This window comes from Pipistrellus hanaki (assembly GCF_964339955.1).
Source record: "Pipistrellus hanaki genome assembly, chromosome: 13".
Taxonomy (NCBI): Eukaryota; Metazoa; Chordata; class Mammalia; order Chiroptera; family Vespertilionidae; genus Pipistrellus; species Pipistrellus hanaki.
The window spans coordinates 55,777,085-55,801,855 of NC_140515.1; the positions used below are offsets into that span (position 1 = coordinate 55,777,085).

General features: G+C 58.4%; 1 protein-coding gene across 1 annotated transcript in view; it reads right to left on the reverse strand.

Moving 5' to 3' along the window:
- Window positions 1-3,900: 3,900 nt before the first annotated feature.
- PDZRN3 (PDZ domain containing ring finger 3) overlaps window positions 3,901-24,771 on the reverse strand; it is an 84,884-nt gene continuing 64,013 nt past the window's right edge. Inside the window, exons 4-10 of the mRNA XM_084902036.1 lie at window positions 14,923-15,170; window positions 14,417-14,504; window positions 11,513-11,611; window positions 10,150-10,212; window positions 8,648-8,749; window positions 7,323-7,439; window positions 3,901-6,237 (exon numbers count right to left, since the gene is read on the reverse strand). Coding sequence (XP_084758162.1) covers window positions 4,741-6,237; window positions 7,323-7,439; window positions 8,648-8,749; window positions 10,150-10,212; window positions 11,513-11,611; window positions 14,417-14,504; window positions 14,923-15,170 — 2,214 coding nt within the window. The 3' untranslated portion in view covers window positions 3,901-4,740. The remainder of the gene's footprint in view (window positions 6,238-7,322; window positions 7,440-8,647; window positions 8,750-10,149; window positions 10,213-11,512; window positions 11,612-14,416; window positions 14,505-14,922; window positions 15,171-24,771) is intronic.

Genomic DNA, 24,771 nt, shown 5'->3' on the forward strand with positions numbered 1-24,771 from the left:
ATCAGGAGAGGGGCTGCGCAGACACCAGGAGCCCGCACCCCGGGCACTGCTCACCCGGCATCGCTGGCATCCGGACACCAGCCGGAGGTCACCGGGTCCCAGCACCTTAGTTCTCGGCTGCGCTAGCCCTGGAGGACCAGCCAAAGGCCCCGAGGGGGAGCTGGGTGATTCTCTGCTTAATTCTGTTTCCGGGTGAAACTTCCTCCCTGCCCTATTTTAAAATATATTTTATTTATTTTTCACAGAGAGGAAGAGAGAGGGGTAGATAGTTAGAAACATCGATGAGAAACATCAGCTGCCTCCTGCCCACCCCCTACCAGGGATGTGCCCACAACCAAGGTACATGCTCTTGGCCAGAATCAAACCCGGGACTCCTGAGCCCACAGGCCGACGCTCTATCCACTGAGCCATACCAGCTAGAGCAGTAATTGTAATTTTAAATGTCATATTCCAAGGACGGCTGTACTCTTTAACTTTATCCACCCTTATTTGAAAACCATGCCTGACACGTGTAAAGATTAAAAGTCTGATTTCTGTTTATCGATCATTCACTTAATTACTGCTATACAGTAAGTTCAAACCCAGGTCTCCAGAGAAGTGTATCAGTTTGCATTCTCATTTATTAAGAATGTAAACCTAATACTAGCTCACGTCCAACCCGATACCGTGACATGCTGTTGGTTTTCACAGCTTTTTAATTCCAACAACACTTCTCCTGACGGAACCGCCTCCTCTGAGCCAGAGGGGTCCCCCAAGTTTCCCCTCACAGCGAAAGATCTGTCCACGTGAATTCCTTTTATGTCGGTGTTTTAATTGAACACTAAAAAAGTAACAGTTCGTGGAATACAAGATTTAGTGTGGCACATAAAAACATAAAATGACAATAATAAAAGAATCCTCTCGCTCACATAAATTAAGCCAAAGCCCTAAAAATTCAGCTTATGAAGACCATATATCCTGCGGTTGATTTTCCATTTTCAGCCCCAAAACGCAATAAATTACGGAGCATGCGCCTGGGCCTGGTGCCGCTCCGACACATTCATTCCCCCCCTGAAACATCTCGGCCGTGGCTTATCATATTTGTCTTTCCCAAATCCTTATTAACTCCACCAAAAGCGCTTATGGAAGGCCTACCTTCCCTGTGATCCCAGGGGCTTGCAGCCAGTAAAAAGAAACAAACAAAACAAATTAGGACTGTGCTATTCACATACATTCTGGGGAAATCAATAGTTTTAATTTTCACGGGGAGGCCCACAATTTTCCACTGACGGCCTCAGCAGGTTTTAATGGACACAAACAATTTACTTTTACTGTTTTAATTGTTCTTAGTCAATCGCTTTTTATTGCCCTTTACATCTGACTAAACAAATGAATCGAGCTGGATTCATAAATGATGGCTTGGTAACATGGCCGGGCCTGGCTGTTTCCCTATTTTGAGTCTCAATGGCAGGCGTTCTGGACGTTAACGCAGAAAACGGAACCAGTCCGGAGGGAAATGGCAGAACAGTGGCTCCGGAAGGTGAGGGGCACGGCAGGGGGAGGGGGGAAGGGAGGGGTCCCCTTCTTCTACCTGAATGCCAAGTGCCACCCAGCAGTCCCCTGGAGAGAGGTGAGAGGTTCCGGTTCCTGGGAGCCTGGAGGAGGTCAACTGAGCTAACTAGGTGCACAGGCTGCTGGGATGTGACCCGCGGTGCCTGGAATCAGGAAGACCCTCTCCAGCGGCAAAACTGGCACCGCCCAAGGGCATCGGGGGGGCACCTCTGCGTCTAGCAGACCGGGGTGCGGAAGCCCCTTCTCCCTGAGCCGCCCCCAAAGTGCCCCCCAAAGTCACAGCTCCCTGGTGTCTCACGCGAGCCTGGCTGGATCCCAGCGGGTCTGACTTTTGCAAACTCAATTCCGTGCGGGAGGATGGACGGGTGGGAAGGAGACTCAGCGCGGACGGCTGTCCCTGTGTCCCCTGGGGTGAGGGCCTGTCCTCTGGGGACCGAGATTGGAAATGGGACGCAGCTGCCCCCACAGGGGCTCTGAGCCTGAACGGACTCGCAAGCACGCCTGGTGCTCAGGGGAGCAGCACAGGCCACGGCGGGAGATTAAGGGAGGGGTCCTGCTGTCTGTCGCGGGTGAAAGAAGTGACTTTTCTTCTCCAGAGACCTGGGTTCCAGCCTCCGAGGCCACAGAAAAAAAGGTGTTATGGCCGAGTCCCCCTTCCTTCCCGCCAATTGTCCACATCGGCAGGAGTGGGATGTTCTTCAAGCCTTTAACCAAAGACCCGGTTAATCACAGCCCAGGACTGACGGGAGGCGGCGAGGCGAGGCTGCAGGTGACCCTCCTTATGAGTGGATTTCTCTCCAATCCTGAGGGGGCGGGGTTGTAGGGGGGAGCTCATTAATAAACCACGTTTCTTACATTTCTGTGTCTCCTCGAGTTTCCTGCTATTCATAAAGTGATGATTTCTGAGGTCTCTTCCGTTTTCTTTCAGGAGTTGATTGGCTAAATTAGATTCGGGAGAAACCCTCGCATTGCATTGCAAATTGCGACCCAGTGTTAGTTACATAAACAAGTGATTTAAAAACAAGCCAGCATGGGAGGATCTGGCATATGTTGGCTTTATCTCCCTCCACCCTGTGGTGAGCGGCACAGGGGACCCCCTCATCCAGAGGCTCATGGGGAGCCCGGTGAGCAGCCCCTCGGCCTGAGCCGGAGCTGCCTGCTCAGGGAGGTGGGAACTGTGTTCTTCCGGCCGCGCTGTGCCCCTCCCCCATCGTTGTAATGAGAGCGCGAGGGGAGCAGAGCTATTTCCCTAAAGACACCAGCCCCTCTGTGCCGGGCAGCAGCGCTTGCCTTTATAGTTCATCCCAGGGGTGCCTGTTCCCTGGGAGACAGGGCATGCGCCCAGAGGGCGCCGCTGCGGGAAGCTCACCTGGAGATGCGGAAACCAGGCCCGGCAGCACTCCACCCGGGGGAGCTTCTCTCTCCACCTGCGGGGCTGAGCAGAAGAATGGATTCTCTCTGCCCGGCCGGTCCTGAAAGAAGTGATGGGCAGACAGCTTCATTGTGAGCGTGAGCATTCCAGGGTCTTCATCAAGTGGTTCTATTGCAGAGTGTGGCTCCGAGGCTCAGGGGCCCCGAGGGAGAGGAGTTTGGGCTGGGAGAGGGTCTGTGGGAGGAATCTATGCCCCAGAGGCGCAGCATCCTGGCAGAGGGTGCCTGTGGAGAACATTAGGGTCCTCAAAGATAGCGGGGTGGACGCCCACCCCCACTTTGGTGACCCGGGCTCTTCTATGGACGTGTTGTGTGGTTTTCAGACGCACCTTAGACACGGGAGGGTGGGCCTCCTCACAGCCGATGTCAGTGACCACCGCCAGGCAGGGATGGCAGCAGTCCACCAGAGGTTTCATCCTGAGCGTGACCCTGACCCCTTAACGTGTTCATAGTTATTCCCGTTTGTAGGAGGCGGGCCCATGGGGAGGCTTTCATAAGGTGACCAGACGTCCCGCTTTTGGCGGGACAGTCCCGAGTTTTAACAATTTGTCCCACGGCGTTTTAAAACAGTCCCGAAAAAATCGGGACTGTTTTAAAACGCCGCGGGACGTGGGACAAATTGTTAAAACGCTGCAGGACGCGGGACAAATTGTTAAAACTCGGGACTGTCCCGCCAAAAGCGGGACGTCTGGTCACCTTCGTTCTGCAAGAATGACTGCCAGCAAGCAGGGTCACACAGTGAGTTCGATTCCTTACTTTTCGCCGACAGACCTTGGGTTTCTACCTTTCTACGAAGGAAGGGTTTAATGACCCGAGAAGCAGCAGGTAATACAATGAAGGGGAAAAAATCAACAGGGCAAAGGGCTTTCATTTTCAAGGCACCCCTTCAAAACAAATGAGAAACCACTTCCAAACATATCAAATAGAAAATAATTTATTTTCACTTCATTTTCCTTAATGTTTGTGAGTAAGCACGACGTTGTGAACTCTGCCTGTAAAAAGAGCCTGTCCCTTCGCATCTACACAGAGAAAGGTCAGCGAGGAGAGCGCTTAAACAGTCCACACGCCGTCTCCGCCCGCAACGCCCCCCGTGGGCACACCTCAGACCCACCGGCTGCACTATTTGCACACGTGCTCTGCACTCCTGGGACGCTGCTCCATCCTCAGCTTTCTGCTTACACCTCCACGCCCGCCTGGGAACTTGAGCCAGAAACATGTGTACAGTTGAAAGATACATTTAAACACGGCTGGTTTGGTTACGCGTATCCAACCATTAACCGGTTGCGTGGTTTTGAGCTGAGGCCCTGACCTAAATCATATATTAATGGTCACTCCTAAGACACACAGTCAGGAAAGGAACGTTATAAAACAGGATTCCGTTAAAAAATACATAATGGTAGTTGTATTCTCGGCAGGAAAAAAAAAAGCATGTGTAACTTCTCCCATATGAATATAGTTTGAACACATTCTCCCGTGAAAGGATGCTCCAAAAGACCTTTTGGAAATTGAAGCACTTTCTGCAAAAGGTCACAAGTAAAAAAGTGGCCCTGCTGGCTGACAAGGCCCTGCTGGTCCAGATTGCCTCCAGAGAGAGCAGTTCTGGTGGCTCTTCTCCACTTTCAAATGGAGCCCTGCCCCCTGGCAGGGCAGAGGTGGACTGTACACATGACCTTGTCATCAGACACACAGAGACTTGCCGCCTTGAACGAGGCAGGGTTTTCTACCCCCAACGGTAGCGCCGTCTTATATCCAGGAGGCTTAGACAGTCGTCACAGAGAGGAAGGAATTGTACACCCTGGTGCCGTCCGGGGACTTGGCGCCGTGGGTCAGGAGCTCCTGGATGGTCATCCAGTTGTCCAGGATCTTCTTGTTCCTCCTCTTCATCATCTTCTTGTGGCTCAGCTCCAGGATGCTCACCCCCCTCCTGTCCTCCTCTGCGGCTGTAGCTGGCTGCTCCCCGCGGGCGGGCCCGTCCAGCCGGCTCTGCAGCAGGAGCGCGCGCCGCCGCCGCTGCTCCCGGGCCCGCGCCACGTGCTGCTTGCGCTCCTCGCGGCTCCAGTAGCGGCCCAGCTTCAGGTCGCTGGCCGCGTCGTCGTCCGTGGTGACCCCGCTGCGCTCCTCGCGGATGCGCAGCGCGCGCTCCCGCAGCAGCCGGTCGCGCACGGGCCTCTTGGTGATATAGCGGGAGCCGTCGCTGCGCACCTTCACCTTCCACTCGGTGGCGCGGGGCTCCGGCGGGGGGCCCAGGTCCTTGCACACGCCCAGCAGGCTCACCTGGCTGTGCGCGTACTCCACCGCCGACTTCTGCTGCACCAGCTGCATGTAGCTGCGGTAGCGCCGCGCGTGCGCCGGGATGTGGGCCAGCTTGTGGGGCGCGGGCGCGGGGGGTGCGGGGCTGGGGCCGTCCTCCCCTGGGCTGCGGCGGCGGGGCTCCGGGCTCGGCGGCGCCCCGCGCAGGTCCGCCTCCTCCGTGATGCAGAGCGGGCTCTCCGGCGATGGCCCGCAGGCCCCTGTGGTCGCCGCCTCGGCCCCCCCTCTCCGCAGGGAGCTGTCGGGGGACGTGTCCAGGGCGAGCGGGGTGCTCCGGCAGCTCTCCCCGGTGTTGTAGGCGCTCGAGCTGTCCTTGTCCGACTTCTCGGGGAGCTCGGTGATGTCGGAGAGCTCCTGGCGGCGGCGCCCGCCCTCGGCCTCCGTGGCGTCGCCGCAGCCGCGGAAGCCCCCGGGGGGCGGCAGCGTCCAGGCCTCGCGCAGCTGCCGGGCCCGGTGTGCGCGCACGACGCTCAGGCACTCGAGCTCGATGCTGCGCAGCTCGGCGTTGAGCAGCTCCAGCTCCCGGTCCACGCTCTCGGGGGCGCCCCTGCCCGCGCCCCGCCCCGCCGGGCACCGGAGCTCCAGCAGCTCGGCGTCCAGCAGCCCCAGGGGCTCCCCGGGGTCCGCGCGCCCCGCCGGGCACTTGAGTTCCAGCAGCTGGCGGAAGCTCTCGCACTCCGCGTCGTCGTCGGCGCAGTCGGCCCAGAGCAAGGACTCGCCGCTGAAGGGCAGGTCGCCGCTGCCCAGCGTGTCCTGGCTGCCCGCGCGGGTCCTCGGCGCGGCCAGCGCGGCCGGCGCGGGCGCCTCGTCGCCGTTGTTCTCCGGCTCCGAGCTCTCGTCGTTGCGCGTGCTCTCGTCCGTGCGGCCCACGCCGCTGTCCTTCTCGTGCTGGGTGGACAGGATGGTGGCGGTGTCCGTGGTGCCCCCGTCTTCCTCGTGCTTCTTCTGCACAAAACAATCAATGGTCAGGGCGAGGGGCCTGGGAGGCAGCGCTACCTGTGACCTTTCCCTGCAGGACACGGCTGGGCAGTGGGGCGGGCCTCCACCACTGGGCACAGGGGAGGGCTGTGGGCATGAGCCAGACCTTCCTGGGCGACCACGAATGCCGCTGGAAAAAGTGAGGGGACAGCCAAAACCGTTTGGCTTAGTGGATAGAGCTGCGGACTGAAGTGTCCCGGGTTCGATTCTGGTCAAGGGCATGTACCTTGGTTGCGGGCACATCCCCGGTGGGGGGCGTGCAGGAGGCAGCTGGTCGATGTTTCTCTCTCATTGATGTTTCTAGCTCTCTATCCCTCTCCCTTCCTCTCTGTGAAAGTTCAATAAGATATATTCAAAAAATAAAAAGTGAGGGGACAGCCACCTGGCCTGGATGAATGGCCCAGAGCACATGGCCACCTCTAGCTCCCGGTCCGTGGGGTGTGCAGGACCGTGGAGGTGGCCTAGACGGGGCAGGGGCAGCTCAGGTTAAACGGGGAAGGGCTTCACGTTTGAAAAAGGGGCCCTGTCTCTGCTCTACATCAGTGCCGCCCCCACGGGTGCTCTCTCCGCAACCATGGAAGGTCAGAGGTCCCTTCCCAGTTCTGAGTGCAGGGCAGCGCATCCCTCGGGGCCAGAAGGGCAAGCACGGCTTTCTGCTGCCTTCCAGGGGGGTGGGGGTCTCCCGTGGTCCTTTTAGCTTCTAAGGGAGACCTGAGCGGTTTCCTGCAGCGGGCCGCCCGCAAGGCTGGCGAGGGCTGGGCGTGGCCAGGCGAGGCGGGGCCAGGTGGGGGCTGGGCGTGGTCAGGTGAGGGCTGTGCTAGGATGGGCGTGGCCTGGCAAGGGTTGGGCGGGATCTGGTGAGGAGTGGGCGTGGCCTGGCAAGGACTGAGCGGGGTCTGGCGCAGGCTGGGCTAGGTTGGTGATGGAATGGCATGGCCAGGAGAGGGCTGGGCGTGGTCAGGCCAGGGCTGTGCTAGGCTGGGCGTGGCCTGGTGGGGGATGGGCGTGGCCAGGCGCGGCCTGGAAGGGCATTGAGGGCAATGTGGCCTTACCTGCTGCAGCGCGCTGGCCGTGAACTGCATGGCCTGGTGGTGCTGCTCCTCCAGCATGTCCATGTGCAGGTCGTCCAGAAAGTCGTTCCTGTCGTCGTCCATCCAGCCGTCGTCCAGCTGGGGAAAAGAGGCAAGCCTCAGAGGAGAGTCCTCTTGCTCTCATTTAATTCATTCATATTTTTTAAGAAAAGACATTTCCTTGGGGAAAAACATTTCCAGGGCAGTCTGCCTGCTGTTTGCTATATTCCAGGAAAGGCCCTGCCTCACCCCTGTCTGGGGGGCGCCTGTGTGTGTGTGTGTGTGGGGGGGGTCCCCAGTGTCTGCTGTTTCCTTTTGCAAGGTGGAACCCCTTCTCTCACATCAGCTATTTTCAGGCCTCGGTGCAGGGCCGGATACAGCAAGCCCCACGCCCTGACTGCTAGCCCACACCAGCAGTGGCGCCCCGTCTTCCTTGTCCGGAAAGAGTAGACTCTTCAGGGGCCCTTGATCGGCAGCCCAGGTGCCAAATCTGGCCTTTTATATCTGTTTTAATTAAAAATTTGTCGACAAATGTTTCTCTCTCTCTCTCTCTCTCTCTCTCTCTCTCTCTCTCTCTCATTTTACACGTGGGCAGCCAAAGGAAGGCCAAGAAATTTAAGCATCACCTTCTCCGCTGACACCCTGAAGCCAGAGTTTATTCCAATTTACTCCTTTCCTGAGGAGGCCACACTGAGCCCCTTGGACAGGGAATCACCTTGGTGTCTTTCATTAAAAAATAAAATAAAATAAAATAAAAATTGTTCTATGTTTATGGGAGATATCATGATTTGATAAACGTAGTACAATCATTACAGCAGTCAAGCTAATTCACATCACCTCACAGTCACTTTTTTGTGTGGTAAGAGCACCTGCCATCTATCTACCCTCTCGGCACATTCCCAGGTGTCAGGGCAGTATCATAAATCCAGGCACGCACGGTGCTCCCCCTGCAGCTGTGACTGAGACACAGCGCTAGGCGGGGACCTTGGTCAGGTCTTGACCTCCAACATCTTGAAGGTCGCGACCCTGGTGCCTTCCAATCCACACTTTCCTCTTGTCCCTTTCCAATCCCTGTGTTAAGGGGCCTGCTGGGCCCTCAGTGTAACTGCCTGGGCGGCTGCCAGCACCCTCCTTCCACGGTGGACGCACCAAACAGACCCTGAGTCTCGCAGTGAGGTTACCGCTCCAGGGCACAGGGTCTTCACGTTCGGACCCGATCCCGGGGCCGTGTCCTGCAGGGACGGACAGGCCTCCGGTCTTTGGTTTGGAAACACAGGCCCCGCCTTGTGCTCGGGCAGCGGACTCACCTGGAGCTCGGGCCTTGCGATGAGCAGGGAGAAGTTCTTGTTCTCCTCGCTGGTCAGCAGGGCCAGGGCCTCCTCGCGGTTGCGTACCTCTATCCCGTTAATCTTAAAAGAGAGAGAGAGGGTAGAGGGTGGTCAAACGCAGAAGTAGGTCACGCAGAATCACCCTACGCTACTCCATCTGTTACCCGCTTGGGGCTCGAACATGGAAGGTCCACGGACCTCGGAGAGAATGCTCCTTCTCAGGGGGCCCTGCCTGGACGGAGGCAGCGGCTGGCCCAGGACGGAGCCGCGGGGTCCAAGGCCAGGGCACCGGGGAGGCCATGTGAACGGAGCATGTGAAGAGGAAACATGAGCAGCTGACTCAGGCGTGAGACTCCGGCAGGAGTACAGGGGGAAGATGAAGGGTTATTACAGGTGTTTTAGGCCAGTGGTGGGCAAACTCATTAGTCCACGGAGCCAAATATCAACAGTACAATGACTGAAATTTCTTTTGAGAGCCACATTTTATTTATTTATTATTTTTTAAACATATTTAAACTTCTTCTAATGCTATTTCTTCAAAATAGAGTCGCCCAGGCCGTGGTATTTTGTGGAAGAGCCACACTCAAGGGGCCAAAGAGCCGCATGTGGCTCGGGAGCCCCAGTTTGCCGATCATGGTTTTAGACTAACACGGGAGAAGCAGCAGGGGCAGGTCTGATGGGAGCGTTATGGAAGCTGAGGGCAGAGAAGGAAATGGGGTTAGAAAGGGAGTCTGGGTCCCAGCCTGGGGCAGGGCAGACAGACAGGGGGAGGGGCTCTCTCACCACCACCCCTGGGAACCCTCCCGCAGGAGTTCGGCTGCTTGTCCTGAGAAGTTGGGGCTCTGCTGGTCTGGCCCCGGGGTGGGCGATTCCTCCAGGGGACATGGCTGGTCCCACTGAGCTGGGAGGTGAGATCCCACCAACTCCTACACCTGTGCCCAACAGGCCCGCGGAGGGCTGACTCCACGGCTGGGGTGATGGGTCCTGGTTACCAAGGAGAATGGGGTGGCTGAGACCACGGGGGCCATGCCAAGTGGTAGACGCTGCTGGAAACCCACAGCAACCACAGGAAGGCTGAGCCGACCTGAAAGTTTGGGGGCACCCCACCAGATGGGGGTCCCTGAGCAGCCGAGGTTTGGGTTGAGGTCTGAGGAATGTCGAATAAGCAATGGAAAATGACAGAAATCACTCATGGTGAGGAATGTCAGGACAGACATAAACACCGTAGCTCAGAGCACTCAGAGCTAGGTGAGCTAGCTCTGCTGGGGTAGGGGGCACTGCCCTCTCAATGGGGTGCCCCGCCCCACTGTCTCTGTCCTCAGGGCTCCCTGTGCATTCACTGTCCAGGGCTGGGCTTCACCCACTAGGCTAACTCGTCTGGCCTCCCTGCACCCCTGGCTTGTGGCCCCCCGTTCTTTAACCCTGAGCTGTTACTACAACCGGATTGATCTTCGCCAACAGGCAGGGTGAGGCCGACCTACCTGGATGATGCGGTCGCCTTCCTGGATGCGGCCGTCCTGGGCCGCGATGCTGTTGGGGTCGATCTGGAAAAAACAGCGACCGTCTCAGCACCGGGCGGGTAGTGCAACGTGCACAGACACACAGACACACGGACACACGGACACATGGCCCTGCCCAAAGGCCGGCGCCAACACAGCCAGGCTCCTGCCTACACTGGACCCCGTGACGCAAGGGAGCAAACACGAGTCGATTCACGTCTCCGAGCACTTTCCCGGGCATGTCCTCCGGGCCCTGCCTGGCAACCCCGCCCCACGGCCTTGTGTCCTGGCCCTGCCGGCCTCGGGGACATGGGGCCCAGAGGGCTCTGGCTGCGAAGAAATGAAAATTGCTATGGTGACCAGCAACCGTGCCTTGATTCCTTTACCATATGTTTCTAATACATTTTGGAAAATGACTTTAAAACTGAAATGGTCTGGTCTGGCTCAGTGGATAGAGTGCCAGCCTGTGGACTGAAGGGTCCGGGTTTCGATTCCAGTCAAGGGCACATGCCCGGGGTTGTGGGTTCCATCCCTGGTGGGGGGTGTGCAGGAGGCCACCGATCAATGCTTCTCCCTCATCATGGATGTTTCTCTCTCCCTCTCCCTCTCCCCTCCTCTCTGAAATCAATAAAAATATATTAAAAACAAAACTAAGAAAAACTCCACAAAAACAAACCAACAAATGAAAAACCAAAGTATACTAATACTTAAGACACGAGGCCTGACTGGGGGAAAGAGACCTTGATGGCAGTGCCGACAGACCCGCTGGAGCCGGTGGATGGGGAACATTCTTTTGGAGGGAAGGCTACTGAGCCGGACCGACACACCCATGTGTATCCCACCGAGACAGGCTCCGTTCCCAACAGAATCCATGCTGGGGTCACTGGCTGTGCAGCCTTCTCTGGAAGACCAAACAACATCTGCCTCCCTGATCTGAAGACCAGCCAACGTGTCTGACTCCGACTACACACATCCCACCAAAGGAAGGAGAGGGAGAGAAACACGTGGCCGTGGGAAGGATCCCGGCCTCCCCATCCGATGAGCATGCCACCGGCAATGCCAGGCGGCCACTCCCTCGGGGTGGAGCACAGACAACCGTCCTAGGGCCGGTCTGTAGGGTCTGTAGGCTTCCCTGGGGCAGTGTCACAGTCGGTGCTGACATTAGGACATGAGCCCAGGGAAGACGGGACTCCATGGAGGGTGGTGAAGGGGACAGAGAAGCGTGCCTGGGTCTTCCAAAGGGATTCGCAGGGAGGAGGAGTGAGGGCTGGTTACTCCAGGAGAGAAAGACAACCCCCCACCCTCTAGGTCCCGCTGTGCTCGCCGCGAAGAGCTGCCCTCCTACCTCGCTTATGTAGATGCCGAGGTCCTCCTCGTCGTCCGTGCGGTAGCACACCGTGAGGCCCAGCTTGTCCTGGCTGTTGGCGCGGTACAGGTCCACCTCCTGCAGAGAGAGGCCCCGTGAGACACCCACGCACAGGGCGGCCGCCGCCGCTGGGGCCTCGGGCACTTTGAAAATACTTCGTTTAGATGATGGACTGGATTTCTTTGCAGCCAACTAGGAGAGGGGGTAACCTACCCAGCCCAAAGCGATTATGGACTTGGGATCAATGCACGGGGCATTTTTGACCTTTCCGTCAATAGAAAGTCATTTTGGAAATAGTTATTCTATTGATCCCCCCTCAAAAGAAAAATTACCCATATTTCACTCAACATCAAGACGTCGGGGGCAGGGCTCTAAAAAGCACTCCTTCCACGAATGCCACAAACAAGAATGTTCCCATGCTCCCCCCCCCCCCCCCCCACTGTTTCAACGTGTTTAGTTAGATCAGTGGTCGGCAAACTCATTAGTCCACAGAGCCGACTTTCAACAGGACAATGACTGACATTTCTTTGGAGAACCACATTTTTTAAACTTAAACAACTTCTAATGCCACTTCTTCAAAACAGACTCGCCCAGGCCGTGGTATTTTGTGGAAGAGCCACACTCCAGGGGCCAAAGAGCCGCATGTGGCTCGCGAGCCGCAGTTTGCCGGCCACCACAGGGTTAGCTGACTTCAGGCTGTGCTGCCTTGCTATTCACGGTAACAGAACTTGCAAACGGATCCGAGAGAGGAGGGTAACGTGATCCCAGCTATGGCTGCTCCCCACGGCAGCTGTCACAGCCACAGCCCAGAATTACCTTCAGCCGCCAGGACCCCAAATTAAATAAGCGGAGAGCCTGTCGGCGAGACACCTGAGCGCAGGGACGCTGCTGTGTCTGCCAATCAGTCCCACGGCAGAGCGCAGTCAGCTCTGGGGACGGCCGGGGCCCGGGAGGAGGTGCTGGGGCCCGGAGGGAGCTGACCAGGCAGCCTGGCCGCCCTCTCCTGGGTGCAGCCGCACCAGGACGGTTCTGCAGCCATCACCCCGCCTTTCTCTCCTCCCCCCCGGATGGGCTGTTGGGGTGCTCCCAGCAGCAGGTCCCTGGGTCTGGGTTTAGTGTTATCTGCTCAACAACCCGGCGAGGAGGGCCTCTGAGTCGGGCCTCTGAGCCACTGTCTTTGGGGACAAAGCCTTCCCTCCAGCCTCTTGGTCTGTCTTTGGGGTGAAGCTCAAAGCGGTTGTGTAGCAGCTACTTCCTAACTCTCCCTGGAAAAGGCGGGGTGCCCAATGCCATGGACACCCCAAGGCAGAACAGCAGGTCCTGGGGCCCTGGCCCAGGGGGCTGGCGCTCTGGGTGCCAGGACCGGGGGCGGGCTGCATGTGCCCGGCGGGAAGGCTGGACCAGCGAGGGCCCCACGCGCGGCAGGAGAGTTCTCATTTCATTTGGGCGTTGTGGGACACCATGACACGTTCCATGAGCACCACCACGTCCTGACTATGGGTCCCTGCCTCTCTGCGGCCTGACGGAGTGTAATGTGGGGAAGAGCCGGGGCTGGGCCGACCTCAGATCCCAGCTCTTCCTCTATCTGGCGGCTTCCTTGGAGCTCATCACGGTGTCCCTGCCTGTGTCCTCACCGCAGTGCTGGCCAGGGGAGTGAAGGCGGCTATCAGGCAATTTCTAACCAGACAGGGTATCTGGGGGCCCCGGGGGAAATGGCAGTGTATCGGGAGTTTTGTACATTCTCAGCTTTCCTTCTGACGGTGAGCACACCACCGCAGGCACGGAGCTGGTCGCGCCTCCGTCCCTGGCGCTGGAGCTACGCTCTCCAAGCCCGGGAATCAGATGGGATGAATGATGCACGGCTCCCGGGTCACCGCCCCTCCTTCCTGCGTCTCCCCCCTCCCCCCAGACGGTCCTGTTGCCTCTCGTCTAGATGGCTCCCCGGATAACAAGAAGCGGCTCCGCCTGACATTTCAGACGCGGCTGAAAGGCTGAAACGCTAGTCCAATTAAGAGAGTGACGGGGCCCTTCCCCCGCGGGAGCCATGCTCTCCGTGTCCCCGCCCGACACTTCCCTCGAGGGCCCCAAGATAAGGTGACCAGATCGTACCGCTTTTGGCGGGACAATCCCAACTTTCAACAATTTTTCCCCGTGTCCCGCGGCTTTTTTAAAAAAAAGTCCCGATTTTTGGAAAGATTGGAAAGATTCTTTCCAAAAATCGGGACTTTTTTAAAACACCGAAGGACGGGCGGGAAAAATGGTTAAGAATCAGGACTGTCACACCAAAAGCAGGAAGATCCAGTCACCTTACCAAGGACCCATGGGACAGCTGGTCTACCTGCAGAGGGACGGCCCCTGAGGCCCAGTCCTGCCCGCGTTGGCCCAGGACGCCGCTGTGCACGCTTCTTTACGTGATGTCAACACCTCCTCTCGCTGTGGGCTGTAGAGCTGCCCCCAAAAGGCGGCATTTCCCTTCACCTCAGCCGACCTCCATTTGACCTTACGTTCAGCTTACGTGCGGGATGGGGTACCACGGCCCCGACGTCTCCACTCAGCAAGAACGTGCCGGTGCCCGCGCCGGGCCAGCACACCCCGGCAGGAGGAGTGTGAGGGAGTCGGCCCCGAGCCCAGCGCTTGTGGGCCAGAAATCCAGCAGATCCATAACTCTACCTTTGTGTTATCTTTAAGCCAAAGAGGACGGAAGGTTCTAGATGCCGTGCAATGCCAACTGGCCTCTGTGTTGCAGGCCACGGGGTCTGCTTCCCGGATGCCCTCGGAGCAGCGGGCCGCTGTCCTTTGGAAATAAATCCGCCGGGAGCCCCCGGGGTCTGCGCGTCTGGAGAACCGACTCGTGTTTTCGCGGCCCCCACGCCGCGCCCTCACCTCCAGCTCCAGCTCCTCCCTGTCCAGGTCCTGGTGGGCGCCGCCCAGGTAGTCGCTGGGGTCGTAGTACTCGTGGGCCGAGGGGTGCCTGCAAGGAGAGGAGCAGCGGTGAGGTGCCCCTGCCGTTACTGGCCACTTGCCCCTCTCTCCCCCGGCACAGGCCCGCCGGGCAGGCAGCGGGTCCCCCGTCAACCCCACCTCCCGCTGTGATTCCCAGCCTGGAGGGCTCGTGGGTCCGCCCGTGGGGCCCCTCGCTTTGTGTCTATTACTAAACACGGCCCACACCCCCTCCCGCCGCCCCCACTGGCGGTGATTAAATTTTACCCCGAAACAACTTTTTACGACGTTAGTAATTTGGCTCTTAGACTATCATTTGAGTGACTCTGCTCCAGGGTGATAATAAAGTAATTAATGTGTCACAGGACCCGATTTATCGCTTCCTTAAAAGAGGAAGGGGAGGAGGGGAATCCTGGGGGGCGGCACGGGGGCGGGGGGGGGGGACTCACTCCTCGGGCAGGAGGTAGGGCCCCAGCGCGGGCGGGCTGGGCGGCGACAGCTTGGCGAGGGCCATGATGTGCTCGAAGGTGATGTCAGTCTGGGTGCCCGCGTCCACCAGCTGCGCCTCGGACGGCGCCGGGAAGGCCCTGGCCCGCGGCGTCCGCCGCAGCACCTGCACCACGATGGGCTCCTTGGCCGTCCGGAACGCCTCCACCGCCTGGTCATGGGTCGCCCGGGACAGGTCTTTGCCGTTGACCTGTGGAAATATTCAGGGGGGAGAACACACACGATGCTCAGGAAGCAGGATCCGGGAAGACGGTTCTCCCGTGCGAGCGGCCAGCGGGAGGGCCGCATGGGGACGTCCGGGCCCCCACGCTCGCTCTCTCCCCACCTCAGGTCCCCGGGGAGGGCCTGGCGGGAGGGCGAGCTGGCGGGTCTGCGGGTGAGGCATCCATACCAGACCCACAGCCCACAGCCGGACGTCCCGGCTTCCCACTGGGATGTCTTGAACATAAGGTGAGAAGACGTCCCGCTTCTGGCGGGACAGTCCCGATTTTCAACCATGTGTCCTGCGTCCCCTGGCGTTTTAAAAAAGTCCCGATTTTTTTTAATCGGGACTTTTTTAAAACGCCTCGGGACACATTGTTAAAAATCAATCGGGACTGTCCCGCCAGAAGCGGGACGTCTGCTCACCTTACTTTAACAGCAGCGCGTACAGAGCGCGGACCTCAGGCTCGATCGGGGCTCACAGTGAACTGGAAACTAACCACATGGCCATGCGGCGATGGGGGGCATTTTGCCAGCCCGTGCCAGGGGGCGTGACTGTTCCTTTCCTGCGAGTGGCGGGAAGCTTCCTTTTGAAATGAATCCCTTTTGCTTTTCCTTAAAGGGCGGCTGGACACAGGCGGCCACGGGCGGGCTCGGCGGGGAGCTCCAAGGAGCTCGGATGGCCCCACCGCGGGGAAAACCCAGCAGCCCGTGTAGTCGCCGGGTGTTTCCGAGTGTGCGCAGCCCTCGCACCTGCCCTTCCCGCCCCAGTCCTCGCCTCCCTCCCCCCTGAGCATCCGGGAACCACGGAGGCCGCCTGGGTGGTTAGGACGTTGGTGCTGCCCCCCGATTCTCCCGATTCTCTCCAGGGGCACCCTCAGAACTCACTCCCCCCCGGCTGCGTCCGGAACAGCTCACACAGAGGACACACAGCCGGACTGCTACTGGAAAATGAAGTCGTTTACTCTCTCCCCTCCCGACCCCGAGGCAGAGGAACACGGTGTCATGTCCCCGTAGTTTGGTTACTTGTGGTGATGGCACCGCACCGACACCCTCGGGCCCCAAACTATCGATACTTAGGGATAAGGACTTAGTAAGTAACCAGCGGCTAATGGGACCGGTACCAGGATGTCACATTTTCCCCAGGAGGCAATCATCTACCTATCAGAGGAGCCAAACGCAGCCTCGTCTGGGGGCCTGAACGGCCTCTGTGCACGGAGAGGCCCCCTCCCGGCCCATCTCCCGGCCCCGACACCCACATGAATGCCTTCAGTCCTCGAGTTTCCCGGGCCTCGTTAGGGGGCGAGAGACAAATGGTCCCGGGCTCGCCGCTCGCCGCACAGGCCCTTGACAGGGCGCCGCGGCACCATTACGCTCTCCTAACGGCCGATGAGACGCGCGGGAGTCCCTCGCCCAGACGACCCATCCATTCTCGCAGCCAAATTCGTTTTGAATCGCCTTGTGCACATAACACTTATTGCACCGCCGTCTCGGAATCGCATCCCTGAGAGATGGGCGGCGAGGCGATGACTCAGGCCGCCAGCGGCCCGCGGACGGCAGCGGCCCCTCCCGGGCGAGCTCCGCGGCCTCCTTACATCCTCCGTGGAGGCGGCCCCCATGGCAGGAGGAGTGCTGGGCCAGGCGCGGCTGGCCCTGCAGGCGGGTGCAGGATCGCCCCACGGAGCAGGTGCTTCTACAACAGTCTACGCGGCCCTGCAACCCAGTCAACGGAATGTTCTGGAACGAGCAATGCCGGCTGCAGTTTGTCTCTGTTACAAATGAAATGCGTAAGTTCTTCACCGCGGGCTCCGGCACGGAGGCGGTGCAATTACGGCGGAAATCCAATCAGCCTGTCTCTGGGCACACACATCGCGGCCGCAAATACGACGTGACACTAAGGGACTCCAGTGTCCTCCCGCGGAAGGTCTCCCGAGACGAGACGATCGAGCCGAGGGCGTGGGGCGGTCCCTTCCCGGGTCCCGTGCCCGCCACCCCTTCCCGCATGCCGAGGACTAAGGCAGAGCTGGGGGCTTGTCCATTTGGGGGTACATTTTTACTGACGGCCCACCTGCCCACCTGTCCGTCACTCACTCACTCACAGGAAGCACCTGCTGAGGTTCCCGGGACCTTTCCCCTCCAGGCGTGCCCCTCGGGAGAGGTCCTGGGGCAGAAGTGAGGCCCCGCTGCCCTCGCTGGGGCACCGGCCGAGCCCTGAGCCCTGAGCCCTGACACAGGCTCCACGCTCACTGTCTCTGAGAGAGCCTGCTGGTCGGAGGTTCTCACCCCCCGCCCCCCCCCCCCGTGTCTCCTTCCCACAGGGAGCCTGGAGCCTTGCGGAGTTCTCCGGGGCCGGAGGGCCAGCCGCTCAGGACGTGAGTGAATAGGACACTCAGAAAAGACGGCCCACTCCCTCCAGACTAAAAAGTAAGAGTCTTTCTGTGGGAAGACACTGGTTTCTGAGGACCCGAGCCCGGGGGTCACCTGTCTCCATCACACGTGCCGATGGCCCAGGAGAAGTGCTGATGCCATTTCAAACCCCGCCCAATTCCGACCCTGGGTGAAACCCTGCGTTTATGGGGTCCGTTTAATGAAATTTAGGGGCAGTGATTTCGTTCTGCAAAACATCACACCCGTGTTTCCAAGCGAATTAAAACGTAGACTCCACTGGAAGCAAGAGGTGACCATACGCCATACACTGGAAAGGGAAAGGTCCGGCTTGGGTTACGAAGGTTCCTGGAGGGACAGCGCCCCTGTGGTGACACAGGCAGTGACAGGAGAGGGCGCCACAGGGAGACGCCTGGAACTCGGGGTGAGCTTGGGGCGGCCCCTGCATGGACAGCTGCATGGGGAGAGCGAGAGCAGTGATGACCCTGCCCCATCGAGATGTACCCCGGGGAGCCAGGTGTCCCCTGAGCCCCTGGTTCCTCCTTTGGGGAAAGAGAAGCGGGGGGGATGCCCAGCACCCTCAGCATTAGGGTCACATGGTGGGAGCCCCCACTCTGATTTCCAGCCCCAGGGAGTCCGTGGGCTCAGCCGCTGGGAATGGGCCTGGGGAGAAGGTGAGGGACCGGCGGCCACCACACGGGGACCCCGCACCTCGCAGACGGAGCGCACGCCCACAATGGCAGGCAGCAACCCAACCTGAGGCTCTGCTCACCGGCAGGGCCGGGCGGGTGACTCTGACCCGGGCCTTCGCGGTTGCAGACCTGCCTGGGTCAGAGCCTCAAAGGAGCCAGCCAGCCGTTGGCGGCCCCGGTCCCGGTGGGTCCAGCCCGCAGGGAGCCGAGGCCCAGCCCCACCTGTGGCGGGGAGCGCCCGGGTCCCCTCTGAACAGAAAGGCCGCTGGCCAATGAGACCCGAGAATAAGATAGGACACTCTTGTCAGAAGAAACCACGGATCCTTTCCGGGCCTCAGTGTTCTCCTCTGTAAGTGGGGGGAGCACTTTAGACACTGATGATGGATGATGACTTTGAACATAGGACTGTCACCCCCTATGGCAGAGCCACAGGCAGCTCTTTGGCCCCTTGAAGGTGGCTCGTCCACAAAATACCACGGCCTGGTAGTGGTGTTAGAAGAAGTTTAAGTTTAAAAATTGTGGCTCTCAAAGAAATGTCCATTGTTGTCCTATTGACGTTTGGCTCTGTGAACGAATGATTCTGCCAACCACTGCATCCTGACTTCAGTTTCTGGCCCTCAGTGTAGTGACAGGACAGCCTCCCGCCGGGCAGGGGTCCTGCAGACAAGCCCCCCTCCCCCTCGGCCTCAGCCCAGTGGCCCACAGACAGCCTCCGGCCACCTGGAGACACGTTGTTCCTGGACCGGAGTGCCTGCCAGCGCGCTGGGCCAACAATACCCACCCCGGCGGAGGGCTGGCCGGCGCCCAATTCTGAGCTCTCTCTCTCTCCGGCTGCCGGGCTGTCAGGGAGCCCCGGAAGGAAGCGAGGGGGACTGCTTTGCCGTCGGCAGGGGCCCGGGAAGAGGCGGGCGGACTCCAGTCCCTGTGACGGAGAAGCACCGGCAGCGTTTCCTACGATGATGGATGAGACGTGGGTCGGATCTGCTAGGAACCAACCAGAAGCCAATCCCCTGGGAAAGGAATTAATGGGCCAAACACTTGGTAATGCAATTAGGAGATGAGAAAAGGGAGGGGTTTCCAGAGGGGATGGCGGAGAGCAGTGTGGGTGGGGGGTTCTGGTTATGCCACGCTGAAGGCCGGGCCAAGAACGCAACCCGCTTTTTATTAATTTTAAAAATATATATATTTTATTGATTTTTTTTACAGAGAGGAAGAGAGAGGGATAGAGAGTTAGAAACATCACTGAGAGAGAAACATCAATCAACTGCCTCCTGCACATACCCTACTGGGGATGTGCCCACAACCAAGGTATATGCCCTCGACCGGAATCAAACCTGGGACCTTTCAGTCCGCAGGCCAACACTCTATCCACTGAGCCATACCTGTTTTGGCATCAGCCCACTTTTATATATATTATTGATTTTTACAGAGAGGAAGGGAGAGGGATAGAGAGTTAGAAACATCGATGAGAGAGAAACATCGATCAACTGCCTCCTGCACACACTCTACTGGGGATGTGCCCACAACCAAGGTATATGCCCTCGACCGGAATCAAACCTGGGACCTTTCAGTCCGCAGGCCAACACTCTATCCACTGAGCCATACCCGTTTCGGCATCAGCCCACTTTTTAAAGAGCAGTGTTCCGAGGGGCGGGAGCGGACGCCGGTGCTGTTCGCGTGCGAAGCTTCGGGAGATGGGCCTCCGGGGGGAGGGGCCCGGCGGCTGTGTTTCAGCCGAACGTGCGGGTCTGAGACCAGGAACCAGGGCCCTGGCGGCAAAACCATCCTTTATTGACAAATACAGTCAGGCCCCTGCCTCCCATCCTCCCTTAGAAAACAGCCGTGAGAGGCGACAGTCACTGCACACGTTTAGACCACGTCGAGGCCGAGCGCTAAGCCCTCACAGCAGGGGCACACACGGTGAGGAGAGATGGACATCTCAGACTCCACTCAGCGCCGGGGGGTTCGGGTCCGAGGGCGACGTCACGAAGAGAAGGCAAACGCAAGCCCCAGACGGGCGGGGATCTGACGGACGACGCGTGTCCCTCCCAGCTGGGCCTTTGAAGGTCCTGCACCCCGAGAGGAGGAGAGGAAAATGCCAACGGGGAACGGGCGGAGCCTGAACAGGTGCTGCCCACCCAAGGCACTCAGAGCTGGCCACCATGCCGCCAGGATAGTGGTTTGCCGCTCTGACTAATGAGCAAGCGACAGTGGTGACAGATAAGCGCCCACATGGAAAACAGCGACTTTCTCGGCCACAGACGGGCGCCAGGCTGTCACGGCCCCTCTCCTCTCCCACACCCGCCTGGCCTCACCCAATCCGGGACGTAGAGTGGTCCTGAAACAAAGCTTTCAGAGCGGATAGGCTGTTCACACAAACACGCCCCTGCTTGCAAGAAAGCTAAACCAGGTTTGACACTGCTGTCTGGAGGTCAAGTTCAGGTTCATCCAATTACCCAGCATCCCTCTGCCCTCGCGAACCGTGCCGCACGCCGCTGCCTCTCGGCCGCCGCCTGGCCGCCCTGCTCTCAGGCAGACACGCAGCCAGCACCGCATGGAGCTAATTGAATAAGGAAATAGGATCGTATACAGTCCGGCTTCCAGAATCTTCCTTACACTTGATTGTCATTTCCTTTAGAAAGCTGTGTAACTGGCTAACGGATAGAGAAAGGGTCACAGGTACACACCTCTACGGTGTTCTGGCAACCATTACAGTTACGGTAAGGTGACCAGACGTCCCGCTTTTGGTGGGACAGTCCCGATTTTTAACCATTGGTTAAATTCCAAAAATTGGGACTTTTTTAAAACGCCGCGGGACGCGGGACAAATGGTTAAAAATCGGGACTGTCCCGCCAAAAGCGGGACGTCTGGTCACCTTAAGTTACGGGGCCAAGTTTTTGTTTTTTAAAACCAACATGAAGCAGCACACGAGACACAAATTACCCTCGGCTGCTATCCTGGCTACCGTTAATCGGCACAAGAACGTGAGCTTTCTTTCTTTCTTTCTTTCTTTCAAGGCTGTATTGTCACTTTAAAAATATATATAGTTTATTGATTTTTTTACAGAGAGGAAGAGAGAGAGATAGAGAGCTAGAAACGTCGATGAGAGAGAAACATCGACCAGCTGCCTCTTGCACACCCCCTAAGGAACGTGAGCTTTCTCACATCACCGGGTCTTCACCCCGCAGGGCAGCCAGGCCGGCGGGAACTCTGCGGGAACTCTGCACTCCTGGCAGCGCCAACCCGTCCCCCCACCGAGGGCAGAGGCTCCGTGGGAACCCCTTCCATTGTTCTGGGAACAATCCAGGTCCTCTCAGGCTGATGAAGGTGCCAGAAAAAAAAAAAATTTAAAAATATATTTTACTGATTTTTTACCGAGAGGAAGAGAGAGGGATAGAGAGTTAGAAACATCGATGAGAGAGAATCATCCATCAGCTGCCTCTTGCACACCCCCTACTGGGGATGTGCCCACAACCAAGGTACATGCCCTTGACCGGAATCGAACCCGGGACCTTTCAGTCCGCAGGCTGATGCTCCCTTGTCCTTGGGCGTTAGCAGAGCTGAGCAAAGCCGTAAGACAGGCTGGAGCTCAGAGCGAGAAGCCGCTGCCCACTTAAAGTTTACATTTCCAAGGGGGTCAGACCCTGTCTCAATGTCTCCCAGGACCCCCTAACGCCCCTCCCTGCAGTTCCATAAAAGCACAAACAACTGCCGAAACCGGTGTGGCTCAGTGGATAGAGCGTCGGCCTGCGGACTGAAGGGTCCCAGGTTCGATTCCGGTCAAGGGCATGTACCTTGCTTGCAGGCACATCCCCCAGTAGGGGGTGTGTGCAGGAGGCGGCTGATCAATGTTTCTCTCTCATCGATGTTTTTAGCTCTCTATTTCTTTCCCTTCTTCTCTGTAAAAAAACCCAATAAAATATATATATTTTTAAAAAGTACAAACAACGGCTGTAGCTCCCCTGACCTCCCAATCCCGGGGTAGTCAGGAGGGGGACCCCCCCTCCCTCCCACCCCATCATGCAGGTCACTGTACGCCTGCCCGCTCTGCAGCGCCCTCTACGCGCGGGGCGACTTCCCGGGCTGTGGTTGCTCTGATGTGATTAAAGGTACAATGAGGTGTGCGCGCGCGGTGCAGGCCCGGCCATTGTTCGGCATCATTAGGCTCCCAGCGGCCCCCGAAGCAGAGGCGGCGGGCAGCCTGCCAGAGCCCCTAATGAAGAGCATCTCTTTGAATTACCTCGGGCTGCAGAGAGGATCAAGCCTGAGCCCCGGACTATCTGATCCTCTCTGTGCCGCGCGGAGGGTGTGCGGGCGGGAGCCGGCCGCGCCGGACCTTCTGGAACCGTCCCTGACGGACGCCCCCGTGTCCCCGCTCTAATCAGGGGAGAGCGGGGCCTCGGCCATTGATTCCTGCACGTGTGCTGGCGGATTCCTGGATGCTACGGTTCAGGACCCCCGAACAATGGGCAGAGGGGGGCTCTACGTCGTTGGCACAGAGGGCGAACGGGGGCCCGGAGCGCGGTTTGAATGTCCCATCAAGTCCATCTGGAGGGACACCGCGCGCTCCGCACGGAAGTCATTCACCAGCCGTTGGCTGCATGATGCTGGGCCCAGAGCTATGTCCACAGACATCCACCCCGTGGAAAACAAACCGACAGAATCCAGACCCCCCCACTGTCCTTGGGGCTGTGCAGCAGGAGCCCACAAAACACAGGACTAAGCCGCCGGCTGGCACAGATTTGCAGGGGGCGGGGTGCACGGGGGACCCCCTTGGAGGCGGCCAGTGTAACACACACACACACACACACACACACACACAACAACAACAACGGCTGGTGAAGGATGATTTTGTGCAAGGGAAAAGCCGAGTTGGGAAAACTACATTCTGTGCCCTGTGCTTGGCCTGCATTCATTTGTGCTGTGCGTCTGCAGTACGTTGTTGGTGAGGCCCTGTTCTTCTCGCTTCATTCCTGAGCGACCGGCTCACGGAGCACCGGGCTCACTGCTCACTGCTCACGGCTCAGGGTAACTCTGCAAATTTAGGATTTCAGGATCGCAGAAATCCTCCCAGGTGCCCAGACTGAAGTCCTGAGATGGAGCGTGTGCCCAAAGCTTGTTTAAGATGCCCGTGTTTGGTCAGATATGGCAGGCGCGGAGGGGGGGGTCAGGGGGGAGTCCAGCCCCACACGGTCTGTCTGTTTTGGCTGTCTCTGTGCCTCGCTGTGGAGGAGACGCACAAACACCCCTTTATTCCCCCAGGGGGAGAGCATCATTAGGCAGCGGCAGCCAGCTGGGTCTCAGGCTCTTTTTAACGCCACGCGCCCTCTGGTGGCGCTCGCAAACACGACACCCGGTGGACCGCAAATCAGATTATGTTTTCCACTCAAGAATATATTAATATAGTATTGATCGTGATAAATGAAAAAACAAGAACATTTTTTTTCCTCTCGCTATCACAACCTTACTCTAACGTTCTCATGTCAAAAACGCTTTTTTAACAGGATTATGGGTTTTTTGAAGGCTGAAGAAAAATCTGAAGGTGTTAAAAGAAGAGTTTAAGGGGAAAAACACTTAAGGACCAAGTTGGGTTACCAGGAGCAGCACGGAAACCTCCCAGCCCAGCATGAGACTCGCATGCGTACCAAGAAAACACTCGGAGGGGACAAAAGGGCCAGGGAAGGAGACCTAACGCACGGTACAATATACAGAGGATGGTCTACAGACCTGTACACCGGAAACCCTGTATATAATTGAATTACCCAATGTCACCCCCAATACAGCCAATAAAAAACAAGAGATGAGGAGAAAACACTCCACCCAAATGCCAGAGAAAGGTTATACGTTAAGTATCCCTGTCCCTTCGGGCTGCAACTTCACCTGGTCAGCGATGACACAGAAGTCACCGGCTGCGGAGGACAGCCCCAAGACTGGCCGCCCGCTACGGAAGTTGCTAACCTTTTCCCGGAGGAAGGGAGGGAGCGGGTCTGAGCCACAGGTCCCGCCGGCAGAAGCTGCCGGGAGGACATGCCATGGGTGCTGCTCGCCGCTCCCGCCTGGGGCTCGGGGCACGGGCAGGTGCAGGCGCACTGGGACACGGCTCTGTGACATCTGCTCACACAGGCAGACGTCTGTGCGGAAAAGCTCGGGCCACACAACCCCATCCCCTGATCCCAGCCCCTCCCAGCTCCCTCACAGACGCCGGACGGAGTGCCACCGCGACGGAAAGTAAGAGACTTTAGAGGCAACACGCAGAAGAGTCAGCAGGCTGCCTCGTCCAGAGCACCCACGCCCGCCAGGACCTCTCATCCCTCCCCCAGGAGGTGCCCTCGGCCGGGGGAGCGCCCTCACACTGCCCGCAGGAAGGGCCGCGGTTACCTGGCAAACTTCGTAGAGCAGCCGGTACTGCTCCTCCGGCTTCCGCAGGCGGCACAGGCTGCAGCCCATGCTGAGGGGCGCGTCCTCTGAGGCCGGCTCCAACGCCAGCCCCGGGGGGGAGGGAGAGCAGCCCTC